The following is a 22348-nucleotide window of genomic DNA, read 5'->3' on the forward strand; positions in this document are numbered from 1 at the left end:
AGCAATCAAAGCAAACGCCCAAGTAAAATTCTTACCGAAGCCACTCGGAAGAGGAGTCCGTATGGGACTCAGACCGAAGATGTACATCACTCCTTCGTGAAGAAGCTTATTGATGTCGAGCCGTAGACCGGCTAGCATATTTGCAGCATGGAGGTAGTCCGGTCGGGTTTTGAACTTCTTCAGCTCAGGAGTGGGGGGTAGGTCGACCTGCCACTTGGTCCGGAAATTGGCCTGATCGGGCATACGAATATAGAAAAAATACTCCTTCCAATGTTTATTGGAAGAAGACAGTTTATTAAAGAAGACTAAGCCGGGCCGAGCTTGGAACATGAAAGTGCCCGGCTCGGACTGCTTGGGGTAATAGAAATAAAAGAAGACGTCCGGTCGGAGGGGGATGTTGTGGATTTTGAACCAAACAACAACCCCACAGAGAAGGCGAAAGGTGTTGGGTACTAGACTGCCGAGCGGAACACCGAAAAAGTTACAAACATCTATAATGAAAGGATGTACAGGGAAATGCAGACCGGCAGTAAAATGGTCGCGGAAGACACAGAAAGCTCCGCGCGGCGGCTTGTGTGGCCGAGCGGAGGGACCGGCTAAAAGAAGTTCAAAATCATCGGGGATTTCAAAATTATCGGTCAGAATATCAAAGTCATGCTGATCGAATCGTGACTACATGGTAGTGTACCAGGGGCCTAGGGACTGGTCTTCAGGATGAGAAGAACTAGCCATGGTTCGATCGGAAGAAATCAAAAAGGCAAAAAGGTAGAAGAAAGATGACAACAAGCAAAAAGAGTACCCTGGGAGCGAAACTGGGGAAAGAAATGTAAAGAAAGCACCGGAAACAAGAAAGAAAGGGGAGAACCTTATGAGAAAAAGGAGGATCGAAGGAAGAACACCGAGGATCGACGGAAGCAGGAGAACACGATCGCCGGAGCTATAGAACGCGAAGGATAACCGGGGGCACGCGAAAGAAGGAGTGAGGCGACAGAGGAGAAAACGAAGATTTTAGAGGGTGGAGGCCGGGCGTCCTCCACCGTTGGATCCAGGTCACGGGAATCAAAGCGCGCATCGCGCCGTTCATTTCGAACCGCTTCGGTCCCATCAAAGTACCACGCCGCCGACGACAGTGCGCCACGTGGCATTAAGCCATTCGAAGCATTTAATGAGCGCATGCTCAGCCTTGATGTCGAAGATTGGCGCAGATTACGAGGAGGTTCAAGGAATGTTGCTGTTGACTAACCTCAATGCCATCACTGCGGTAGGCCGAGCGGAGGATAATGGCATGAAGGCGCCGCTCGGCTAGACTCACAGTCCAATCAGTCGGACTAATCGCCTCCTTCGACTAGACTTGAAGGGGAGGCAAGTGATCCGGCGGTAAGAACATGGGACCCCTGTTCTGGGGAGTCAACGCAACGAGGAAATCAAAGGGCCATGTGGCCGACCGGAGAAGGGTGGGTCGATCGCCCGGTCGGCCGGCCGGTGTCTAACTGATGGCAAAAGGCGCCCCAGCAGGAAGCTGGGCCCCGACGCTCATGGAACAGGATCGTAGGGCCGAGCGGAGGGCACGCTCGGTCGAAAACATGAGGTAGCATACTGCTAACAGACTCCACAAAGCACATTACCGAGAATCCCCAAGTAGACCACTATATGTGTCCGGCCGGACGTAAGGCAGAGGCTGGCCGGCCGGACGCCCGGCCGGGAGCAAGGGGAAAAGGACAAGGGATATCTTTTTCTGACAGCGGGCATGTTCTACGTTTAGGCCATACTCCAAATCTTACGACAGAGGGTTCCGCTGTCCCATCGAAGACGTGCTTGGACTGTAGCAGTATAGGGTCAGGTAAGCTCACTGACAGGCCCTTACTGGGATATGGGCTGAGGACACGTGTACACCTCGGTATGTGTACACTCGCTTCTCCACAGCCCTATATAAAGGCCCTCATCTTTCGCCGGAGGTACGCGTTCTACGATTCTTGGAGCCACTTTCTTGTTGAGCTTTGTCTGACTTGAGCGTCGGAGGGTCGTCGCCGGGAACTCCTTCTCGGCCCTACTTCCTTGCAGGTTCGCCGGAGGACCGTACGACCGGTCGGAGATCCACGTCAGCGACTCGGAGAGCGCCACGTGCCCAGCGTCCGTTGATTCAGCGTTCGGACAGGATCAGCTTGCATATCCCGCCCAATTTTCTCAAGATCCAATCGGGATTGCCGCTTTGCTCAAAAATCTGCCTCCAAGCTTGATAGTCGGGTCTTCAAATCTGCGTTTTCTTGCTCTAAGGTGTCTACTCTAGCAGATGAATCGGATGCACTCGATGATGTGCTGGGACGACCCCTGGCCCTAGGAGCCATCGCCAGATGATATACAACTCTTGCTTGGGCTCCAAGACCATAGAGGGTGGAGGTCTTTTTCCTTCCACCAACCACATCATAATAAATTTCATTTATCTGGTCAGTGGATAAAGTCTGCTCCTCACCTCCCTCTAAACTAGGCTGAGACGCCTGTGCAACCCTAGTAGTAATTTCTTCCTATTTACATTAAAAAAAAGTATTATTAGATATTTACTAAAATGATAGATAATCATTATTAATAGTTAAATATATTCAAGTGTAGATTCTTACGTCTAATGCCGACGATCGACGATCTATAAAGTTGCCATCTTTCGACTTGTGTGTCTTGGTAAATATCTCCCAACAAGTAGGAGGTCGCTGTAAATCATGTTCCTGAATATCAAAGAATGTAAATATTTCTAGCCATATGTTCTAGGTACAAAACTCTTATAGAATTTTAAAATTGATAACTCACCAAGTCTAAGGCATGCTCGACGATCGATCGGGATCCAGCAATATGTTTTGTCACTCCGGTACTAGGGCCAGCCAGCTCACGCTTTCTATTGGCTCGAGCTATCATTGCATTTTCCTGCCATCTATCTGCAGCCCAGATGGCTCGCCATGCATCCCAAATGTTCTCAGGTACATAGGATGGTTTTATTCCCTTTTGTCTTGCTTTGTATAACATGTCTTTGTATAGTTTAGCACAAGCTGCGTTCCAGGTAGCATAAAATTCTGCCTCGTGTCCTGTCTCCCAAGTATATCTTTTCTACAATAATATGTTCATAAATTATTATAAAAAACATAATAAAATCATGATAATTAAAATGGCTTACCAAAAACTCATCGTAATAAAATTGCTTCATATCCGGGTCTACCCGCTTCCATGTAGTACTAGCGGGGCTAAATCGCTCTTTAAATTTCGAGGTGATATATGCAGCTACTCTATGACCATCTGGGGTAAAACTGCATTTAACAAATAAAATTAAACAAATATGTTAAAAAAAACACTATTAACACCAATACTTACCAACCCCCGATAATCCGTAGAACAATCTGGCCACCAGCGTCAGACATGTCTATATCTGTAGAATTACATTATAACACATACACATGCACACTAGTTTTTATCAAAAAATAATAATGACTAATAGAGTAAGACAAGTGATATAACCATGAATATTTAGATATAAAATTTAGCTTAACAATACTTAATATGAAGATATAACAATTTTAATCATTAACATTTTGTAGATCCTCCTCACTAGATTCTGTTAGTTCAATAAGCTCCTCACTGCTGGATATTTCTCCATCATCTATCTCCTCATAAGGTACATTAACATCTACAAGTAATTGAGATGTTGATTGAAGCTGAGAATCTACTGAATATATCTCCATTGTATCATTTTGAAATGCATCATGGTTTTGGTTCACGATAGAGTTTGGCATTTCTATGGTAGAGCGTGGCTTTGTTCGGCAAACTGCTAACCATTCACTAGCTCTTCTCCTCTTCGTGGGATATTCAAGATAGAAAACCTGCCCCTCTTGTACCTCAAAAATGAAAGGTTCATACTTGTTGAAGCTTTTGTTTGCATTTACTTCAACTAAATTATAGTTTGGATGTATTCTGGTACCTGTTCTTGGAGTCGGATCATACCAAGAACATTTAAATAACACACATCTTTTGATGGGTAAAGCAGGATATTCAACTTCTATGATTTCTTCAAGTCTCCCATAATAATCCAACTCAGAATTACTGTTGTTGATAGATCCTTTCACACAAACACCCGAATTGAAAGTTAGTCTGCGTGAATCCCGTTGTGTCACGTGAAATTTAAAACCATTAACATAGTAGATAGAGTATACTATTATCTTATGGAGAGGTCCAGATGCAAGATTGATTATCCTGGAATCTTGCACATTAGATATTCTCCGATCAGACACCTATAACAATAGTAGAATATAAAACAAGCCTCTGGTAATTTAATATGGATGTAAGAAAATAAAATTATCCTCTAACTTACATAAATTTGAAACCATAATGCAAATTCTGTCTCTAACTTTTCAGCTATCTCACTTGCACGAATTGATGGATTTTGTACTTGTAGTTGTTGTTCATACAAGTTGAAAAATAAGGTAATTTTAGGAAAATTACACTATCGGGAAACAACTTATTTTTTGAGAAATGTTTGATTCAAGAAGTCAACTTACTTTATGTAGGGTTTGACTTCATCACAGTTTAAGAGTATGTATGTCCTCGCAACATGATATTCTTGTGGAGTTAACCATCTAGAAACATATGCTCCCATTGGCTTGCCAGGAAACTTGAAAATAGAAAGCATAGATGGGTCTATAGGCTGTGCATCATCTGAATTTCTAGGACACTTACGATGTCTGATTTTTACATTATCAGCAAAATAATAGGAACAGAATGAGGATGCTTCTTCAACCAGATAAACATTACAGATTGACCCCTCAACTCTAGCTTTGTTACGAATATTATTCTTTAATTTCCTTAAAAACCGTTCGAATGGATACATCCATCTGTACTGAATAGGACCAGCTATTCGTGCCTCGTACGCTAAATGTACTAGTAGATGTTCCATTGAGTCAAAAAAACTGGGTGGAAAAATACGTTCAAGCTTACATAGTATGAGAGGAATGTCTGTTTCTAGTCGAAGCATATCATCCATCATAATACACCTTGCAGTCAAATCTCTAAAATATAGACTCAATTCTGTGAGTGCTTGCCAAACATTTTGAGGAAGTAAGTCATGAAAAGCTACTGGAATAAGTCTTTGCATGAATACATGGCAGTCATGACTCTTCATTCCAAACATTTTTAACCTGTTCATATCCACGCATCGAGCCATATTCGAGGCATACCCATCAGGGAATTTGATTTCTTTCAACCAATTACATAAAACTTGTTTAGCGTCTTTATCCAATGTATAACAAGCCTTTGGGAATTTATTGGTTGTTTCATCCTGATGCAACTCTGGTCTGCTAACTAGTTCTTTTAATTCCTCACGTGATTTTGCAGTGTCTTTAGTTTTTCCATGCACATTCATCACAGTGTTAAAAATATTATCAAAGAAATTTTTCTCAACGTGCATTACATCTAAATTATGCCGAATAAGTAGATACTTCCAATATGGTAGCTCCCAAAAAATACTCTTTTTCTTCCAACCACACTTGCACTGCCTAACGATGTATTTATTTATCTCATCAGAATTAGTCTCAGCTACTGGTAGAAAAACATAGCTGTCTATTTGGTCAAGGATTTCTTCACCTGACTTGATTGTTGGAGGAAGTTTTCTGACTATAACATTCCTAATGAAATTTTTCTTATTTTGCCTGAAAGGGTGATCAACTGGTAAAAATTTACGATGATTATCAAACCAAGATACCTTCCCACTGCAGAGTAATGAAAAATGCATCAAATTTTGTCATACAGTGTGGGCATGATAATTTACCAACCGTGCTCCATCCTGACAACATTGAGTATGCTGGAAAATCACTGATCGTCCATAATAATGCAGCATGCAATCTAAAATTAGTTTTGCTTGCAACATCATAAGTCACTGACCCTACATTCCATAATTCATTCAACTCAGCAATCAAAGGTTGTAAGAAAATATCAATCTTCTCTTTTGGATTAGTCGGCCCTGGAATAAGTACAGTAAGGAACATAAATTCATCTTTCATACACATCCATGGTGGTAAGTTGTAAGGTGTTATTATAACTGGCCAAGATGAATATTGCTGTCCAGACTGACCAAATGGTTGAAATCCATATGCAGAAAGTCTGAGTCTCACATTACGTGGTTCCATTGCAAATGAAGAAAATGTTGTATCAAGATGTTTCCATGCAGACGAGTCACAAGGATGACACATTATACCTTCTTCGTGCACATGCTCATGATGCCACCTCATGTAGCTTGCTGTTGCAGTAGATGCGTACAAGCGTTGAAGTCTAGCAGTTAATGGGAAATAATACATAACTTTCCATGAAATATTTTTATTTTTCTTCCCTGGTATTCGACTATTATGCTTATAATGAGGGTGAGTACAGATTCTGCATTCAATCAGTTCACTGTTTTCTTTCCAAAATATCATGCAATTATTAATGCAACAATCAATCTTCTCTACGGGCAAGCCTAAACCTCTCACCAATTTTTTTGTATTGTAGAAGCTATCAGGCATTATGTTATCAGCAGAAAGTAACTCAGACATCAATTAACAGATGTCATCGTAACATCTTTCTGAAAAATGATGTTTTGCCTTTATGTTCAATAATCTTGTAGTAGCCGATAATTGGGAATGACCAGACGGAATCCCTTCCCACACTTCTCTTTCACTAGCCTTTAACATGTCATACATTTGCTGAACTTTATGTGTTCGTACATCATCTATATTTGAATGATCAACAACATTCATAGCATCATAAACCATTGATTGCATTGCATTCTCATTAGATGATGATTCCCCTAAAGGAGTTGTGCCTGATGATGAAGCAACCGAAGTTCCAATACGGTGAGACAAATAAGGCTCTCCATGACAGTACCAGTTGTAGTAATTTGGAACAAATCCTTTTTTACATAGATGTACTTTGACAGTATCCTCATCATGGAAAGCTTTATTTCTACATTTGAAATGATTACACGGACAACGTAACATGACACCATCCATACATTCTGGATGACTCTTCGCAAAGTTCACAAACTCTTCAACTCCAGCAAAATATTCATCTTGGATAAATCCATTTTCTAATCTATTGTACATCCAATCTTTGTTCAAGTACATTGTATCCTAATAAACATAAGATTGATTACTTAGTAAGCATGCAATTAATATAATTGAGGTACTACACATATGATTCAATGTATTCAAAAATCATACCATGAATACAACATTTTGAGCAGTGGTGGTGTGTGCAGAGTTTAACAGTTTCTAACAATCCAATTTTGCAATAGTGACACAATGTAATATGTTTTGTGTAGTCATTTCAAGTCAATTCTGTTTGATGCCACAAGAATATCAAATATAATACTTTTCCTCAAAGGAAAAGATCATAGATTGACTAAGCTGTATGTGTTTAAGCAAGCTACATTTCCTGTATGCAGCATTCCTAATGAAATTGTATTTTTTTTTTTAAATGAAAATTGGATAGATTTAATGACGATCAGTAGATTCTATAAGCAAACAAGTTGATTTGAGTAGAATTTATGGTGGTTTAAAGTGTGAGGGATAGACCAAAGAAAATAATATTTAATATAATTATATTGATTTTGATATGTTTGTTTGCTCATATTTCTTTGACCACTCTAGTTGCAAATAGCAATTACTGAACTATTGCTATTCTGGTGTACTTAGGTAACCATCATTCACTTGCTGGATAAATTTGATATATCCAACAACTTTACTATATAAAATATATAACAATTACTCTAGTTGCAACTGAATTACTTCATTTGTTTCCATTGGATTATTATACATTTCAAAAGGCAAGTGTTCAGTACAAATGTGATCCATTGCATCTTCTTTGCTAGAACTATTACTTTTGCAAGGCATTGAAATTAAAGAGAGATCTGAGGTACTAAGTAAACTAGTAATCTAGCTTTAGAAACTAGCTTTTGAAATTGCAAAGAACAGGAATGAAAAGGAGATAAACCACAAAAAGCAAAGCCTTTGCTGATCATCAAGAAGTTGATCTACTTGGACTGTGGATCCAAATTCCAAGTCAAATAGTATCAAAGTATAACCATATAAATTACTAAATCCTTAATTTTATATTGCTTTCATCGAAACTGGTTTGCATAACTTTCAATACTGCCACTTGAGTGAACAACTGAGGGAAAAGATCCATGCAAACAATATCTAATGGATTATGTGTTTAAATTTAGCAAGACGATTTACCCGACTTTATGAAAGTGTTAAGGCAAAAAATAAAACATACAAGTGAGGCGTTCCAAGAATTAGCAGCATAGATATGTTAGACATCCCAAATTCTTCGAAGTATAGACAGTCAAGCCATCCGCCTGTAGAATGACCAATAAGTGAAATTTTTCCACCTGCATCAAGATAAATATCCAATTTTCACTTCTTATTGTTGAATAAATTATCAAGCAAAAGGTTCAGGCGAAACAGATCTATAGAACATTGAACTAGAGAGGTCTATTTTCACTTCTTATTGTTGAATAAATTATCAAGCAAAAGGTTCGGGAGAAACAGATCTATAGAACATTGAACTAGAGAGGTCTTCACACTGTGACACGAAATTTTTTAATGACTTGAAACTTTTGAGTTCAGAAGCAGATTATGAGGAGAACGAAGTCCGAAAGAGAAAAATTACCTAGGGTTCATCTTGAGTTCTGAATTCACAAAATTCAACAATAGAAATTATAAATAAAAACATCTACTGAAACATGCATAACAAAATCTGTGAAGATGGATCATGCTTCACGCTTCATCGGATAGTAATTCCTTGTCAAAGTTGAAAGTTAAAAGAAAGTTGTGAACTTGTGAAGAAGATCAGGGCGGAAGGAGCTACAAAATGACACCAAATCCGTCTAACAAGTAAACTCAATTCAATAGATTACCGAGAAGGAAGGAGGCGAGCTGCGGGATGGATGCCATATAACAAAAGGATGGACAGATGAAAAACATACATTATTTCTGAATTCCATTGAATCTTCTTTTGTTAATGAGCTACACAACGGGGAATACAATTCTAAGGCATTTTATGGTGGGATATCGAGGATGAACACACACAGAGGTTCTTGTGGACAATATGAAAAAAATGAAACTGATCTGAAATCTGGTCAGGTTGTAAAAAAAATTATTTTCATTGAACCTAAATCCCTTTCCATTTTGTATTTTTTAATGTTCATGTCACGCCCCCAAAGGAGTCTCTGTCCGAAGAAATTTCGGCAGCATCTCCCCTGTACGGATGACAATCTGAAACATTACTATATATAAAATATACATTAGCCACACTCGGCTGGAATATATGCACAAATAGAAACAACATAACACGCAGTTTAATATACTCAGTCAACTCGCTGGACAAAAATGAAATAACACATAACCATCATCTATAACCATCAGCCTAAACGACTGGAACAAAATAGAGACACACACAGCGGAAGACAGAACGATAAATACTCAGCCTACACGGCTAGATGTAAACGCAGCGGAAATCACAAAAAGAAAACAAATGTATGACCGACAAAGTCACTAACTAAATTACCTGCAACCACCAGACTAGACTCCAAAATCCATATCGAAGCATACAATACCAAGTTCACAAAACCAAAACATAAATAGCGTTAGCAACCAAAACCAGAAAAAGAAACTATCCTCGAGTGTGTCGTGGGACTGGCAGCTGGGACTCTCCAAGCATCCATGAATCATCTACTGCTCCCTGGCGAAAGAAAACCAATTTGCGAGGTGGTGAGTACAGGGACTCAGCGGGTATAGAAAGATAGTGCATGAATATAACGTACAACTAGAAAGTGAGCCAAAAGTATACAGTCTCAGAAAGGAAATAGCATATACTAAAATAGAATCAAAACAAATGCTCATACCTGAAACCATATCCTAGGCTAGGTATAGTAGGTTAGAACTAGTACTAATTTGCTACAGTACTGCTCATAACTACAGAGGTAATAAGCAAGGTATATACCAATTTTCAATGACTAGACATCTACAACAAGAATATATCTCAACACAAGTAAGCATATCAGCATATATGAACAACAGCAGTAAGTAAGCAATAATAGCATATATAGACAGCAGCAGCCAAAACAAATATAATAACAACAGCGTATGCACGGATGATCACTCCCGCCCACCTCTCTGTACCATGACCCCTGTATGGTCGAGAGGCCGGGTCAGTGATAGACTATACACCACTCCAGCTACCACTCACACGAGTAGCCGAGGGGACAGTTGCATAGTAGCTAACTAGCTACATCTGCGATGGGGTCCCTGCTGCTCGTACCCCAGCTACCACTCACATGAATGGCCGAGTGCGGCACGACAGGACAAGCAGCATCAACTCCAGCTACCACTTTCTCGAGTGGCCGAGGATGCGGCATGCATGCAATGACATGGTGCGAACAATGCAACAGTCATCATATATAAGCAGAAACAGGTATGCTACTTGAAGCCAGCATGCTCAATTTAGTACATAAATAAACCACAGTCAAAACATACAAACATGGTATCTAGTATCTGCTACTGATCATGGACAACAACAAGAGACTGTATGGATATAAAAACGAGTAACTCAAAGATTTTGAGTGGAAGTATCAAGCACAGGAAAGTAAGAGTGGAGTCAAGGTAAACAGTCCTTATCCAAAATAATTCATGCACTAAGGTCAAAGTACTAAAAGAAAACAAAGCAAGAAGTACCCGCCTCTAAAGATAGATCATGATAAACCAATCTCACGTCGAGACGCCCGTCTCAAATCAACGTCCTGCAAATCATATACTGTACAATTAAGCTAATCTCATAAGCAACAATAAACTAAATTCGAACCTAACTTAAGTTTCTTAAGAAAACATTGTAGACACATCCACCTAACCACACTAAATCCTATCCCTTCGAATCTGTCCAGAACTTCATAACCAACACTAGTGGTAAAACACAATGACAACCATTTAAAAACACTTCGATTCTATCTAGGATTACAACAGCCAACACATGCGGAAACAACACTAAAATAATTCATTTCAAACAATGCCACTTCTAAATCCAGAAAACGCAAGAGGACTCCGGGGAGAACAAACCAAAACTCCAGGATCGTCATCTCATCAATTTAAAAACAAGTTACCTCAAATAAACCCTTTCCCAAATCCAATTTTTTGCCATCTACACGAACTAATCAAGATAGGGCAGAAACTTTAATCATCAAGAAGAATCCAGGTAACCCAATTTCAATCATCAATTCCCAAATCCGTTGCAGAAACTTTAGAGGAGGCATAGGGCAGAGCAAGGAAAAAAATAGAAATTTCGATTCGCAGCTCATTCAACCAATCATACTCGACAATCACCATAAATCTAAGCATCTACCCCTTACTTCATGGAGTTTATACCAATACAGGATGTACCTGCTGGCCAGCTCTCGTCGTGGTCGGAGGTGGTAGTGGATCGGGCGGCCGGCGCTAGGGCTGAGGAAGGGTCGGCTGTCGGCGATGGATCGGGAGGAAGGGGCAGCAATGGCCGGCTGGATCAAGGCCATAGGCGACAACCAACACCACCAGATACCAGTGTCTCCCGATAGGAGCACATGATGGCCGGCGTTAGGGCACAAGAAGGGCGGCGCTGTGGTGCTCGCGTGCGGTGAGGCTGCAGCTGTGACTCGAGAGAGAAGGAGAGGCCGGTGGCTGTGGCTTGCTCGCGTGAGGAGGAGACTGGCGGCGTCCGAAAACTCAAGAGGGGAAAGGGAATTACCGGCTGGAGTGCGGTGGATCGCGAGAGGGAGAGAAGGGCGGAGGCTGCGGTGCGAGCTCGGGAGAGATGGGGAAAATCGGCGTGAATGAAAAGCAAAGGAACCTAGGTTATATTTTTATACCTATACTTTAATTAACTAACTTTAGGTTAATTTAATCAATCAACTCCTAATTTAATTAGGATATCTAAACGACTTTTACCAAGTTTACAAATTTATCCCCTTAATTTCATCATACGATCTCCAGTTAATTCCCAGAAAATTTCTAAAATTTTTCATAAAATCCAATAAGATTATTTATCAAATAACCCTATTATTTAATTATTATTTTGTTTGATATTTTACACTTCATCTTTTTGATAAAGCACGACCTTTTAACTCTGCAGTTCAAGGTATTATATAAGGAGAGCCTTGTCTACAATAAGGGCAAGAAGAATGCACAGCTTGAGATTGGTTCTAAAACTTTATCTGCAAATCCCTGGATTAGACATTTTAGATCACCTTGTGCTGTGACGAAGAGGAATTCTCAGTTCACTCAACCTTCACCTCATATAGCAAGTGAGGGGCATTATGGAGAAGGAACAGGTATAAGGCAAAACTGTTGTCATGATTTTTCTGCTAACAATGCTGGTACTTTAAACAAATTTTATGGGTACCTTACTCCATACCTTTTCTTAGCTTGGTCTTGAAGTTTTATTTATTTATGAGTTAGTATTCTAATATATGGCCATCTATCAACTTTCTCTATCTCTCTCTCTTTCCACTTTTAAAGTTTTTTTCAATTTACAGACAATAACTAGTTCCCTTTTTGTTTTGTGCTAATTATCCTGATGTTTGTTGGCCAGAATGATCACAATCACCACATTCAAGCTCATATAAAATGTTGCAGAAGGGAATGTATATTTGTATTATTCAAAATGAAACTTAAATTATTAAAAATGCCACAGGATTATTATCGATAGAAAAACACCTATATAAAGTGTTTCATAAAATATTTATATTTTATCAATCTTTCTTTCTCAAAAAGGTTAAAAAAAAAACAAGAAGCTCACGGATATCAGCATATTTGAGCACATCAAACAGAATACCAAAAAAGAAAGAAAACATTGGTCATAAATCAAAAGCTAGCAAAAAAAAGACTAAAAACTTTAATCACTCGCCTTGAGGGAAGGAGGCGAGCCGCTGCGAGAGAAGGAGGCGAGCCACTGTGAGGGAAGGAGGCGAGACAGAATTTACCGAGACATAACTTGGAAGGAGCCGCTGCGGAGAGGAGATGAAAGGGCTGCGGTATGCGGAGATGCGCTGCGATCTACAGAGAGGAGAAGGAGATGAGCGAGGGAGCACAGAGGAGAAGAGTGTTCTACCCTAAATCGCGAGGAGAAGAGGGTTCTGTCCTAAATCGCGAACATAGCGACGAAACTATTAGTTCCGTCGCTATTTAGAGACGGAACTAATAGTTCCGTCTCTATTTAGAGACGGAACTAATAGTTCCGTCTCTAATCCATTTATGATGGGGCTTAATTTGCTACTAAATAGCGATATTTAGTTCCTAATTAGAGACGGAATCAAAATGTCCGTCTCTATTTAGAGACGGATAATTTATTTCCGTCGCTAAACTTTACAGATTCATTTTTTTTAATTAAAAATGGCCAAAATAGAGACGGAATTATAGTTCTGTCTCTAATCAGAGACGGAACTATATTTCCGTCTCTAATCAGAGACGGAACTATATTTCCGTCTCTAATTAGAGACGGAACTATATTTCCGTCTCTAATTCCGTCTCTAATGTTGTATTTTGTTGTAGTGGATTGGTTTCAAAAATCACTTTAAAGGGGGAGTGTTAAGTTATTAAAGCTGATTTTTATTGGAAATGATTATTATTAGCTGTCAATTAGATAGCAGATATTATTAGGCTCTCTTTCCATAAAGTGGACTTAGTTTTTCAAGGTAGACTTGTCCTCTTTTTATGCTTCATGGGTGTAATTCAAGATTGGGGGTTTTTAGAGTTTTTCATATTAGTAAAATTCCTCTACTTGCTATAGGTTACTCTATATTGTTCTCTATTTCTTGGTTGTTTCCTTCACAAGTTTGGTTCTAGATCTTGGGCCAGCAAGAACTTGTTGTACAGCTATTTTTGTTTCACAATCCGATTCAGCTGTTGAATAGTTCTTCTTCCATCTTGTCCTCCTCATCTTCATTTTCTTCATTTATCTTCCTCACCTTCATCTTCTCCTGCCATATTAGTGAGAGCAGAATCATCGGCAGCAGCCCTTCTGGGCGGCTTCTTATCCTTCTCCTCAGCATTCTTCTTCAACCATCCAAAGAACCACCAAGAGAGTCTCAAGAACCAAAATCAACTTCATCAGCATCATTTATCCAGGAAACCAAAATGATGGTTGTGTTCATGAATATAGAGTATGAGCTATCTTAAATCAAAATGCAGCTTTTCTTGATATAGGAAAACCATAAAAAGAGATAATCTTAAATCAGAATGGTTGTGTTCATGAATATTGACTATTGTATGATGAATCTATGGATTCGTCTCTAATTATGCGATGAATCCATGGATTCATTAAATAATGGTCAATATTTTTTTAAAAAAATAAATTTTCTAAAACAAGTTAATTGACTAAGAGAGTTTGGAATAACATGAAAGCAGTTCCTATGTGTTTGTGTAGTTCTCCTTATTATATAAATATTCTCAAACATCAATTTGATGTAATATATATTTTTTCCATATCTAAGTTAATTATATGGACTTTAATGGACTGATAACTTAGTAAAAATATCAAAAAGAATTATTGATTGAATATCTTAGAGTCATTTTGATATTAAAAAAATCACTGCTCTTAATAGATTAGGTTAAATTGATATTTGAGGATATTTATATAATTAGGAGAATTAGAAAAAAAAAATAGGAATTTGTTTCATATCATTCTGAGCTCTCTAGGTTCATCAACCGGTTTCGAAAGAATTTATTTTTTTTAAACAAATATTGACTATTCTAAGATAAATCCACATATTCATCGGAGATTGGAAAATAAATTAAAAATTAAAAATAAATATATCCGAAATGATAGATGGACCTAGAGATTACATAATAATATGAAATTAATTTCTGTGTGTTCGTCTAGTTCTCCTGATTATATAAATATTTTCAAACATAAATTTGACCAAATATATTGAGAGCAGTGATTTTTTAAAACACAGATTATATTTTTTTGTGCACATTCATATTAAAAAATTATTATCTCAATATATTGGATCAAATTGATATTTGAAGACATTTATATAATTAGAAGAACTGTATGAACACATAGAAACTGATTTCATATCATTATGAACTCTTTAAATCCATCTGCCATTTGGGACACTTTTAAAAAATTTTTAACAATTCTGCAACGAATCCATGGATTCGTCGCAAATTCTGGGATGAATCTAAGATTTGTCATAGATTTGAAAAAAAAAATATAAATATAAATATGTCTGAAACCAGTAGATGAACTTAGAGAACTCGGAATCACATTAAATCATTTTCTATGTGTTCATATAAATCTTCTGATTCTATAAACGCCCTCATTCATCAATTTGACATAATATATTGAGAACTATTATTTTTTAATACGGATTAGATTTTTCAGATATATTCATGTTAAAAAAATTATTGATCTTAATATATTTGATTAAATTGATATTTGAGAACTTTTATATAATTAGGAGAATAGACGAATATATAGGAACTGATTTTGTATCAATTCAGTTAATAAATTGTAAGAAATGTCGAGATACCGGAGATGTACCAATACAACAACACTCGTAGGCAGCATCAACAAGCCATAATGAGACGAAACCAATACACGAATGCTTCTTAATTTTTTTAATAAAGTCAAGGGGTGGTGACTTTAGATGTTGGCATAATAGAGAATGTTCTTGATTCTAGACCTCAATTCCTTTGTCTCTATGAACTCTGTTTAACTGCTAGATGACGGAGGGTGGTTGATATCTTATTGGACTTGCCATCAGTCATCCTACTTGTTTTGTCCATAGAAACCGACTGTGTTAGATCATGTATAAGGTCATGCATCACGTAATAATTCCCCCACAATGTTTGAAACAAAGACATGTTGATCAACTCATGAAAGTACTTACTTGCTACATCTTCCATCCTCTGATTTCCTTGAGCTACAACGAACTCTTCGGCCATCCACATTCTTGTTAACTCAATTTCAGAACACTCGTGATTCTTTTGAAAGAGAGAACAGATCGAAGACAAAACACCACTTGAGAGGTGCACTAAGATATTGATAGCTCAGTTGTAGTACTGGAATAATATCATTTTTATTCTGTTGCAATTCCCATACCTCGCTCTTCATTATACTTCTCCAGTAGTGTGGGTTCATGTTGGATCCTAACAAGTTTCCCACTGTTTTTGCTGCTAGTGGCAAGCCCTTCAACTTTGAAGCTATAATTCTCCCGATTTCCTCAAGTTCTGGGTGCTCCTCAGGTTTGGAAGGACCAAATGCACATTTCTTGAACAGCTCCCAAAATGATATTTTATCTAAATCGCCAAGAACAATCGCCTCACTGTACCAATTTTGTCAGCAATGCTCTTGCTCCGAGTTGTCACTATGACCTTACTTCCTGCAGCAGCATCCTCGAATGGAGCACACAACTTTCTCCACTCCTCCTCGTCTTCATTCCATACATCGTCGAGGACTAATAGAATCCTTTTAGATGCAATTTCCTTTTTTAGAATGTTTTGGAGAACAGCTAACTTCATTTGCGAAGAATGTTGAGTCTTGGTTACAAACTCAATGATCTCCTTGGTGAGTCTTTGCACATTAAAATTGTCGGACACACAAATCCAAATCTTGAGGGCGAAATGGTTTTGAATCTCTTCGTGTTTGTAAGCAAGCTGAGCCAGAGTAGTCTTCCCGACACCTTCTATTCCAACAAGAGGTATGACAGAGAAGCCACTGCCGCTGTCACTTGCTGATGCTGACTCGTCTGTTGATCTTAGTAATAGCTCTATTATTCTCTTTTGTTCTTTCTCTCTGCCAAGCACTTTGCAGATCAAGAAAGGGCTTGTTTCTCATGTGACGGACGCCGAATCAGATTGATATTGCCCACCAGATGCATCCATTTGTAATAATTGGCACATTTCCTTCGTATCATCATAAATATCATCCAACTTTTTTTGACAGTCACTGGACAAATTAGTTTTGGCGTTAGGAACACTCTAACAAGATCACAAAACAGGATCAAGAATGGTAGCAGAATTCCTAATCTTTTTCTTGTAATTACCATAGTCACAGTTATTCTTAATGTCTGATTACTGGAATGAAAAAGAAGAATAAGATCACAAAATTACACAGGGAGTTCCATCATTTATGCTCAACGAACAAACAAAAGTCGAGTGACATTTTGATATTCAGTAAACTCAAATAGAAACAAGCTTCTTTTTTCAACGTTACCTGCTTGGTTTTGTAACCGAGTCGCCGAACCTTGTCGGGACGGGTCGATCAGGTGACACGAACGATGGATGGTGGGTGGCATACAAGAACCGCATCACATCCGATTGTTTCTTCCTCCATAGCTCAGACACATACTAGTAGTCTCCTAAGCAAATTCAGAGAAGATGAATCGACGGTAGCTGGCGATACTCCCACCACCTGATCCCGCTACAAGAACCGCTCCGATTGTTTCTTCCTCCATAGATCCGACACATACCTGTAATCTCCTAAGCAAATTCAAAGACGATCGATCGCAATGGGAGAAAACCTCAAATGTGCCATGACAAAATAAGATGGAATCTGCAAACGAAAAAAAAAAAAACACTTCTTGGTTCGAAATGGATCGAAGCGATGGACGATAACAGCAACGGAGAGATGAGAAGTATCGATGAAACGAGCAAAGAGTGTGAATATCTCACCAATTGTTCCTAGGAAGCACTAGCCCGCCTACGTTAGGGTTTCGGTATCGACGGCGGAGGCGGGGCTTCGGAGTTTGGTCGGAGAGGTTCGCAGCCACAACTCACAAACGACAATAACCAGGTTTTTAAGCGAGGAAGAAGGTCCCAAGAATATTATGTGATCTGAACCAAGAAAATTTGTGTGACATTGAAGATGGACGGTGAGGATCGGTTGGAGGAAGAAAGTCAGAAGGTCGAGCGGTAGGGATGGCCAAGCCACAATTTGTTGAGATCGCCACAGTCGTTCAATATGAAAACTTTGAATGAGGGAGGAAGGAGGGCGGCTTCCTCTTCTTGTGTCAGGCTAAGCTTGGGACAAGCTTTTATCTGTAATTCCTTGAGCGAAGTGAAGTTTTCAAATCTCTTGAGAGGCATCCACATGAGTTCATTACATCCTGCTACATAAATGTCTTTAATATTTGATAGATTCTGCGACAGCAACCCTTCTTCAAAGCTTGTCAAATTGTTGCACTCAATGATTCGTAAGTCTGAGAGAGATGAGGTCGTTTGATTGTCTCCGCTTCCATTTGTTTCTAGTTCCTGTAGGCTTGGCAGCTCTGTTAACCCAACTTCTCGTAGTGATAAATATCTAAGCGAAGGAGGGAGAGGAGGCAACCTCTCGAGCTTAGGGCATTCATAGATAGTAAGTTTTTGTAAGCTTGGAAATAGCTCGCTGCCGCCAATCCAACACCACCTTTCACATGCCGGCAAGTCGCTGATCCAGAGACTTTCCAAGCTAAGAAAACACTTGGATATAACTTCAGTGCTAAAGAACCCATGGGCTATCTGTTTCACTGCTGATATCTTTACAATCTTAAGAACCTTAAGACATGGAAGTCGTCCGAGATTACTAGGAAGCTCCTCGAGTGCCTCCAGGTCATCCAATACTAGCGTCTCCACCTTTGGAAGTATTACCTTTTTTGTAGCACCGTAGAAAGCAAAATCAATATGTTTTAACATAGACATCCTTCTCATGTGAAAAGACTTGAGACATGGAAGTGAACCAAGATCAGGGAGCTCCTCTAAAACTGGTAAGTCCATCAGCTCTAGCACTTCTAGCGCAGGGAACAGATCATTTTCTGTGGCATGAACTGATGCAAAACCAATGTGTTTCAACAACGGCATTGCTACCATGCCAAGAACCCTGAGACGTGGAAAATGTCCTCGACTGGAGAACTCTTCCAACGCAGGCATGTATCTCAAATCCAACTCTTCTAGCATAGGAAACAAGGAATTTTCTATGGCACCAGATGCTGCAAAAACAATGTGTTTCAATGACCATGTTCTTATCATGTGAAGAACCCTGAGACGTGGAAAATGTCCTAGAGTGGACAACTTTTCCAACGCGTGCATGTCTCTCAACTCCAACACTTCTAGCATAGGAAACAAGGAATTTTCTATGGCACAGGATGCTGCAAAATCAATGTGTTTCAATAACCTCATTCGCATCATGTGAAGAACCTTGAGACGTGGAAAATGTCCTAGATTGGAGATCTCTTCCAACGCAGGCATGCCTCTCAACTCCAACTCTTCTAGCATAGGAAACAAGGAATTTTCTATGGCACCAGATGCTGCAAAATCAATGTGTTTCAATGACTTTATTTCTGTCATTCGAATAACCCTCAGACAAGGAAATCGTCCAAGATTGGGCAATTCTTCCGATGCATTCATGTTCCTCAGCTGTAACTCTTCTAGCATAGGAAATAATTTGCTCTCTCTAGAACCACATACCTCAAAACATGATTTCGAGAACCACATGCTCTGATCTATGTGGAAGACCTTGAGGTGCGGCAGCAATGCAGTGCAGGAAATATCTTTCCAACTCTCACAGTAACTCAACTCAAGTCTTTCCAAGTTGGATAATTCCTCCTTTTTCATCCAGCTGGGTGATCTGGCACCACAATACCTTCTGATCTTTAATTGTTTTAGCGACTCATGTGGTTGGAGTCCTTCAAGTACGTTTTCCATGGCAACTAACTTGTTATCATCCAACTTGTGATCAAATCCCCATTCCAACTCTAGAGCATTAAGGTACTCTTTGTTCTTCATTTGAGCCTTTTCAGCCTCTTCTTTACTTTCAACATTCTCCAAATTAGTAATTTTGAGTTTTCCATGAAGCTGCTGCAAACCACTTAGCTCTGTGATCATGAATCCAACTTCCTTTCGCACTTGGAATTCAGACAATTCTTGCAGAGAGGTTAGCCTCCCTATCATTTTTATCTTTACAACTATTTGATTTTCAACATCAAGATGCCTCAAGAAAACCAGCTGACTTATATCTTCTGGAAGAGAGATTAGTGAATTGTAGCTTGCTGTCAGTGTTTGCAAATTGTAGAGTTCACACAGTGATTCAGGCAATTCTTCCATTTCATTGTAAGCAATGTCCAGGTACCGGAGATGTACCAATTCACCAACACTCGTAGGCAGCATCTGCAAGCCACAATCATACAAAACCAATACACGAATGCTTCTTAATTTTTCAATAAAGTCAAGGGGTAGTGACTTTAGATGTTGGCAGAATAGAGAATGCAATTTCTTGAATCTAGACCTCAATTCTTTTGTCTCTACGAACTCTGTTTCAACTGCTAGATGACGGAGGGTGGTTGATATCTTATTGGACTTGCCATTATCCATCCTACTTGTTTCGTCTACATAAACCGACTGTGTTAGATCATGTATGAGGTCATGCATCACGAAATAATGCTCCGATGATGATGATGTTTCTTGTTGAAACAAAGACATGTTGACCAACTCATGCAAGTACTTACTTGCTACATCTTCTATTCTTTGATTTCCTTGAGCTACAACGAACCCTTCGGCCATCCACATTCTTGTTAATTCAATTTCAGAAAACTTGTAATCCTTTTGAAAGAGAGAACAGAAGGCAAAACACCGCTTGAGAGGTGCACTAAGATATTGATAGCTCAGTTGTAGGACTGGAATAATATCATTCTTATTATTCTGTTGCAATTCCCACACCTCGCTCTTCATTATACTTCTCCAGTGGTCTGGGTTCATGTTGGATCCTAACAAGTTTCCCACTGTTTTTGCTGCTAGTGGCAAGCCCTTCAATTTCGAAGCTATACTTCTCCCAATTTCCACAAGTGCTGGGTGTTCCTCAGGTTTGGAAGAACCAAATGCGCATTGCTTGAACAGCTCCCAAAAAGATATTTCATCTAAATCGCCAAGAACAATCGCCTCCACTGTACCAATTTTGTCAGCAATGCTCTTGCTCCGAGTTGTCATTATGACCTTGCTTCCTGCAGCAGCATACATGAATGGCGCACACAACTTTCTCCACTCCTCCTCTTCTTCATTCCATACATCGTCGAGGACTAACAGAACCATCTTAGAAGCAATTTTCTCTTTTAGAATGTTTTGGAGAACATCTAACTTCATTTGCGAAGAAAGTTCAGTCTTGGTTACAGACTCGATCATCTCCTTGGTGAGTCTTTGCACATTAAAATTCTCGGACACACAAATCCAAATCTTGAGGGCGAAATGGTTCTGAATCTCTTTATCCTTGTAAACAAGCTGAGCTAGAGTAGTCTTCCCAACACCTCCTATTCCGACAAGAGGTATGACCGAGAAGCTACTGCCCTTGTCACTTGCTGATGCTGACTCGTCTGTTGATCTTAGTAATAGCTCTATTATTCTCTTTTGTTCTTCCTCTCTGCCAAGCACGTTGCTGATCAAGAAAGAGCTTGTTTCTCGTGTGGCCGACGCCAAATCAGATTGATATTGCACATCAGATGCATCCACTTGTAATGATTGGCACATTTTCTCCATATCAGCATAAATATCATCCAACTTTTTCTGAATCTTGTTCAGTCTTTTGACAGAATCACTGAACAATTTAGCTTTGGCGTTCCTAATAGCTCTAGAAATGCGGTTACTAGCCATGTGACTTGCCTCTTCTTCAATCTTTTGCTTCATGTCATGGAACGTCAGGTCATCGAGGAAGTCTTCGGCGTCGTAAGCGGCATCTTGGAGTTGCTTCGTCATCTCGACTAACCTTGCGTCCCTGCTCCATCTCATCCCTGCCTTGTCGACGATCGTGTGGATGTTAAGCAGAGATCTTTGTAGCTTCTGCAAGTCATCGTCCTGAAGGCCGTGCAGCTTTCCTCTCAGCGACGATGTGGACACCCTGTCGACAAGCATCCTGATGACAGGCTTGGCTAGCCATCCTCCGACTGCTAGTGCTGCTGCACCCTCCATTGGATATATTTTAGAACGGAGCCTTATTTCACGAAACCGATCCCCAATTCACAAGACAGGAGGAGCAACAAAAAGAGATATCTGCTATTCCGTTGACTGCAAGAGAGCCATTATTCCTTACGGACTTTTCTGGATTAAGAAATAGAGAATTGTCGGGGATCCAAGGAAAAGATTAAATTGCATATTCTTTATGTGTTCAGACAAAATAATAAACGAAAGGTGTGGATTATTTTTTTATACATTTTTATCTATATAAAATTAAACAAAATAAATATTCTTTTTCTTCACAGGTGATACGATACGTTGTGAGCGGATTACGAGTTGATATAGTAAATACGGTAATTTACCAAAGGGCGCATTTAAAAATCTGAATTTAC

At 39.3% G+C, this 22348-nt stretch overlaps 1 protein-coding gene and 1 pseudogene across 3 annotated transcripts; both read right to left on the minus strand.

The window, feature by feature from the left end:
- Positions 1–15514: 15514 nt before the first annotated feature.
- On the minus strand, positions 15515–17351 carry LOC122031594 (annotated as a pseudogene).
- Positions 17258–22107, minus strand: LOC122031751 (disease resistance protein RGA2-like). 3 transcript variants are annotated; one of them, XM_042590878.1, is made up of 3 exons: positions 20522–22107; positions 17715–20401; positions 17258–17595 (listed from the first exon to the last, which is right to left on the minus strand). In XM_042590878.1, exons 1-2 carry the CDS (start codon positions 21969–21971, stop codon positions 17940–17942), a joined length of 3912 nt encoding a protein of 1303 aa, XP_042446812.1. In that variant the 5' UTR covers positions 21972–22107; the 3' UTR covers positions 17258–17595; positions 17715–17939. The 3 variants fall into 3 exon arrangements, with proteins under 3 accessions (XP_042446812.1, XP_042446811.1, XP_042446810.1); XM_042590877.1 differs by having other exon boundaries at positions 17258–17512; positions 17715–22107; XM_042590876.1 differs by having other exon boundaries at positions 17715–22107.
- Between the last annotated feature and the right edge of the window lie 241 nt (positions 22108–22348).

Source organism: Zingiber officinale, chromosome 11A, assembly GCF_018446385.1.
Source record: "Zingiber officinale cultivar Zhangliang chromosome 11A, Zo_v1.1, whole genome shotgun sequence".
Lineage (NCBI taxonomy): Eukaryota > Viridiplantae > Streptophyta > Magnoliopsida > Zingiberales > Zingiberaceae > Zingiber > Zingiber officinale.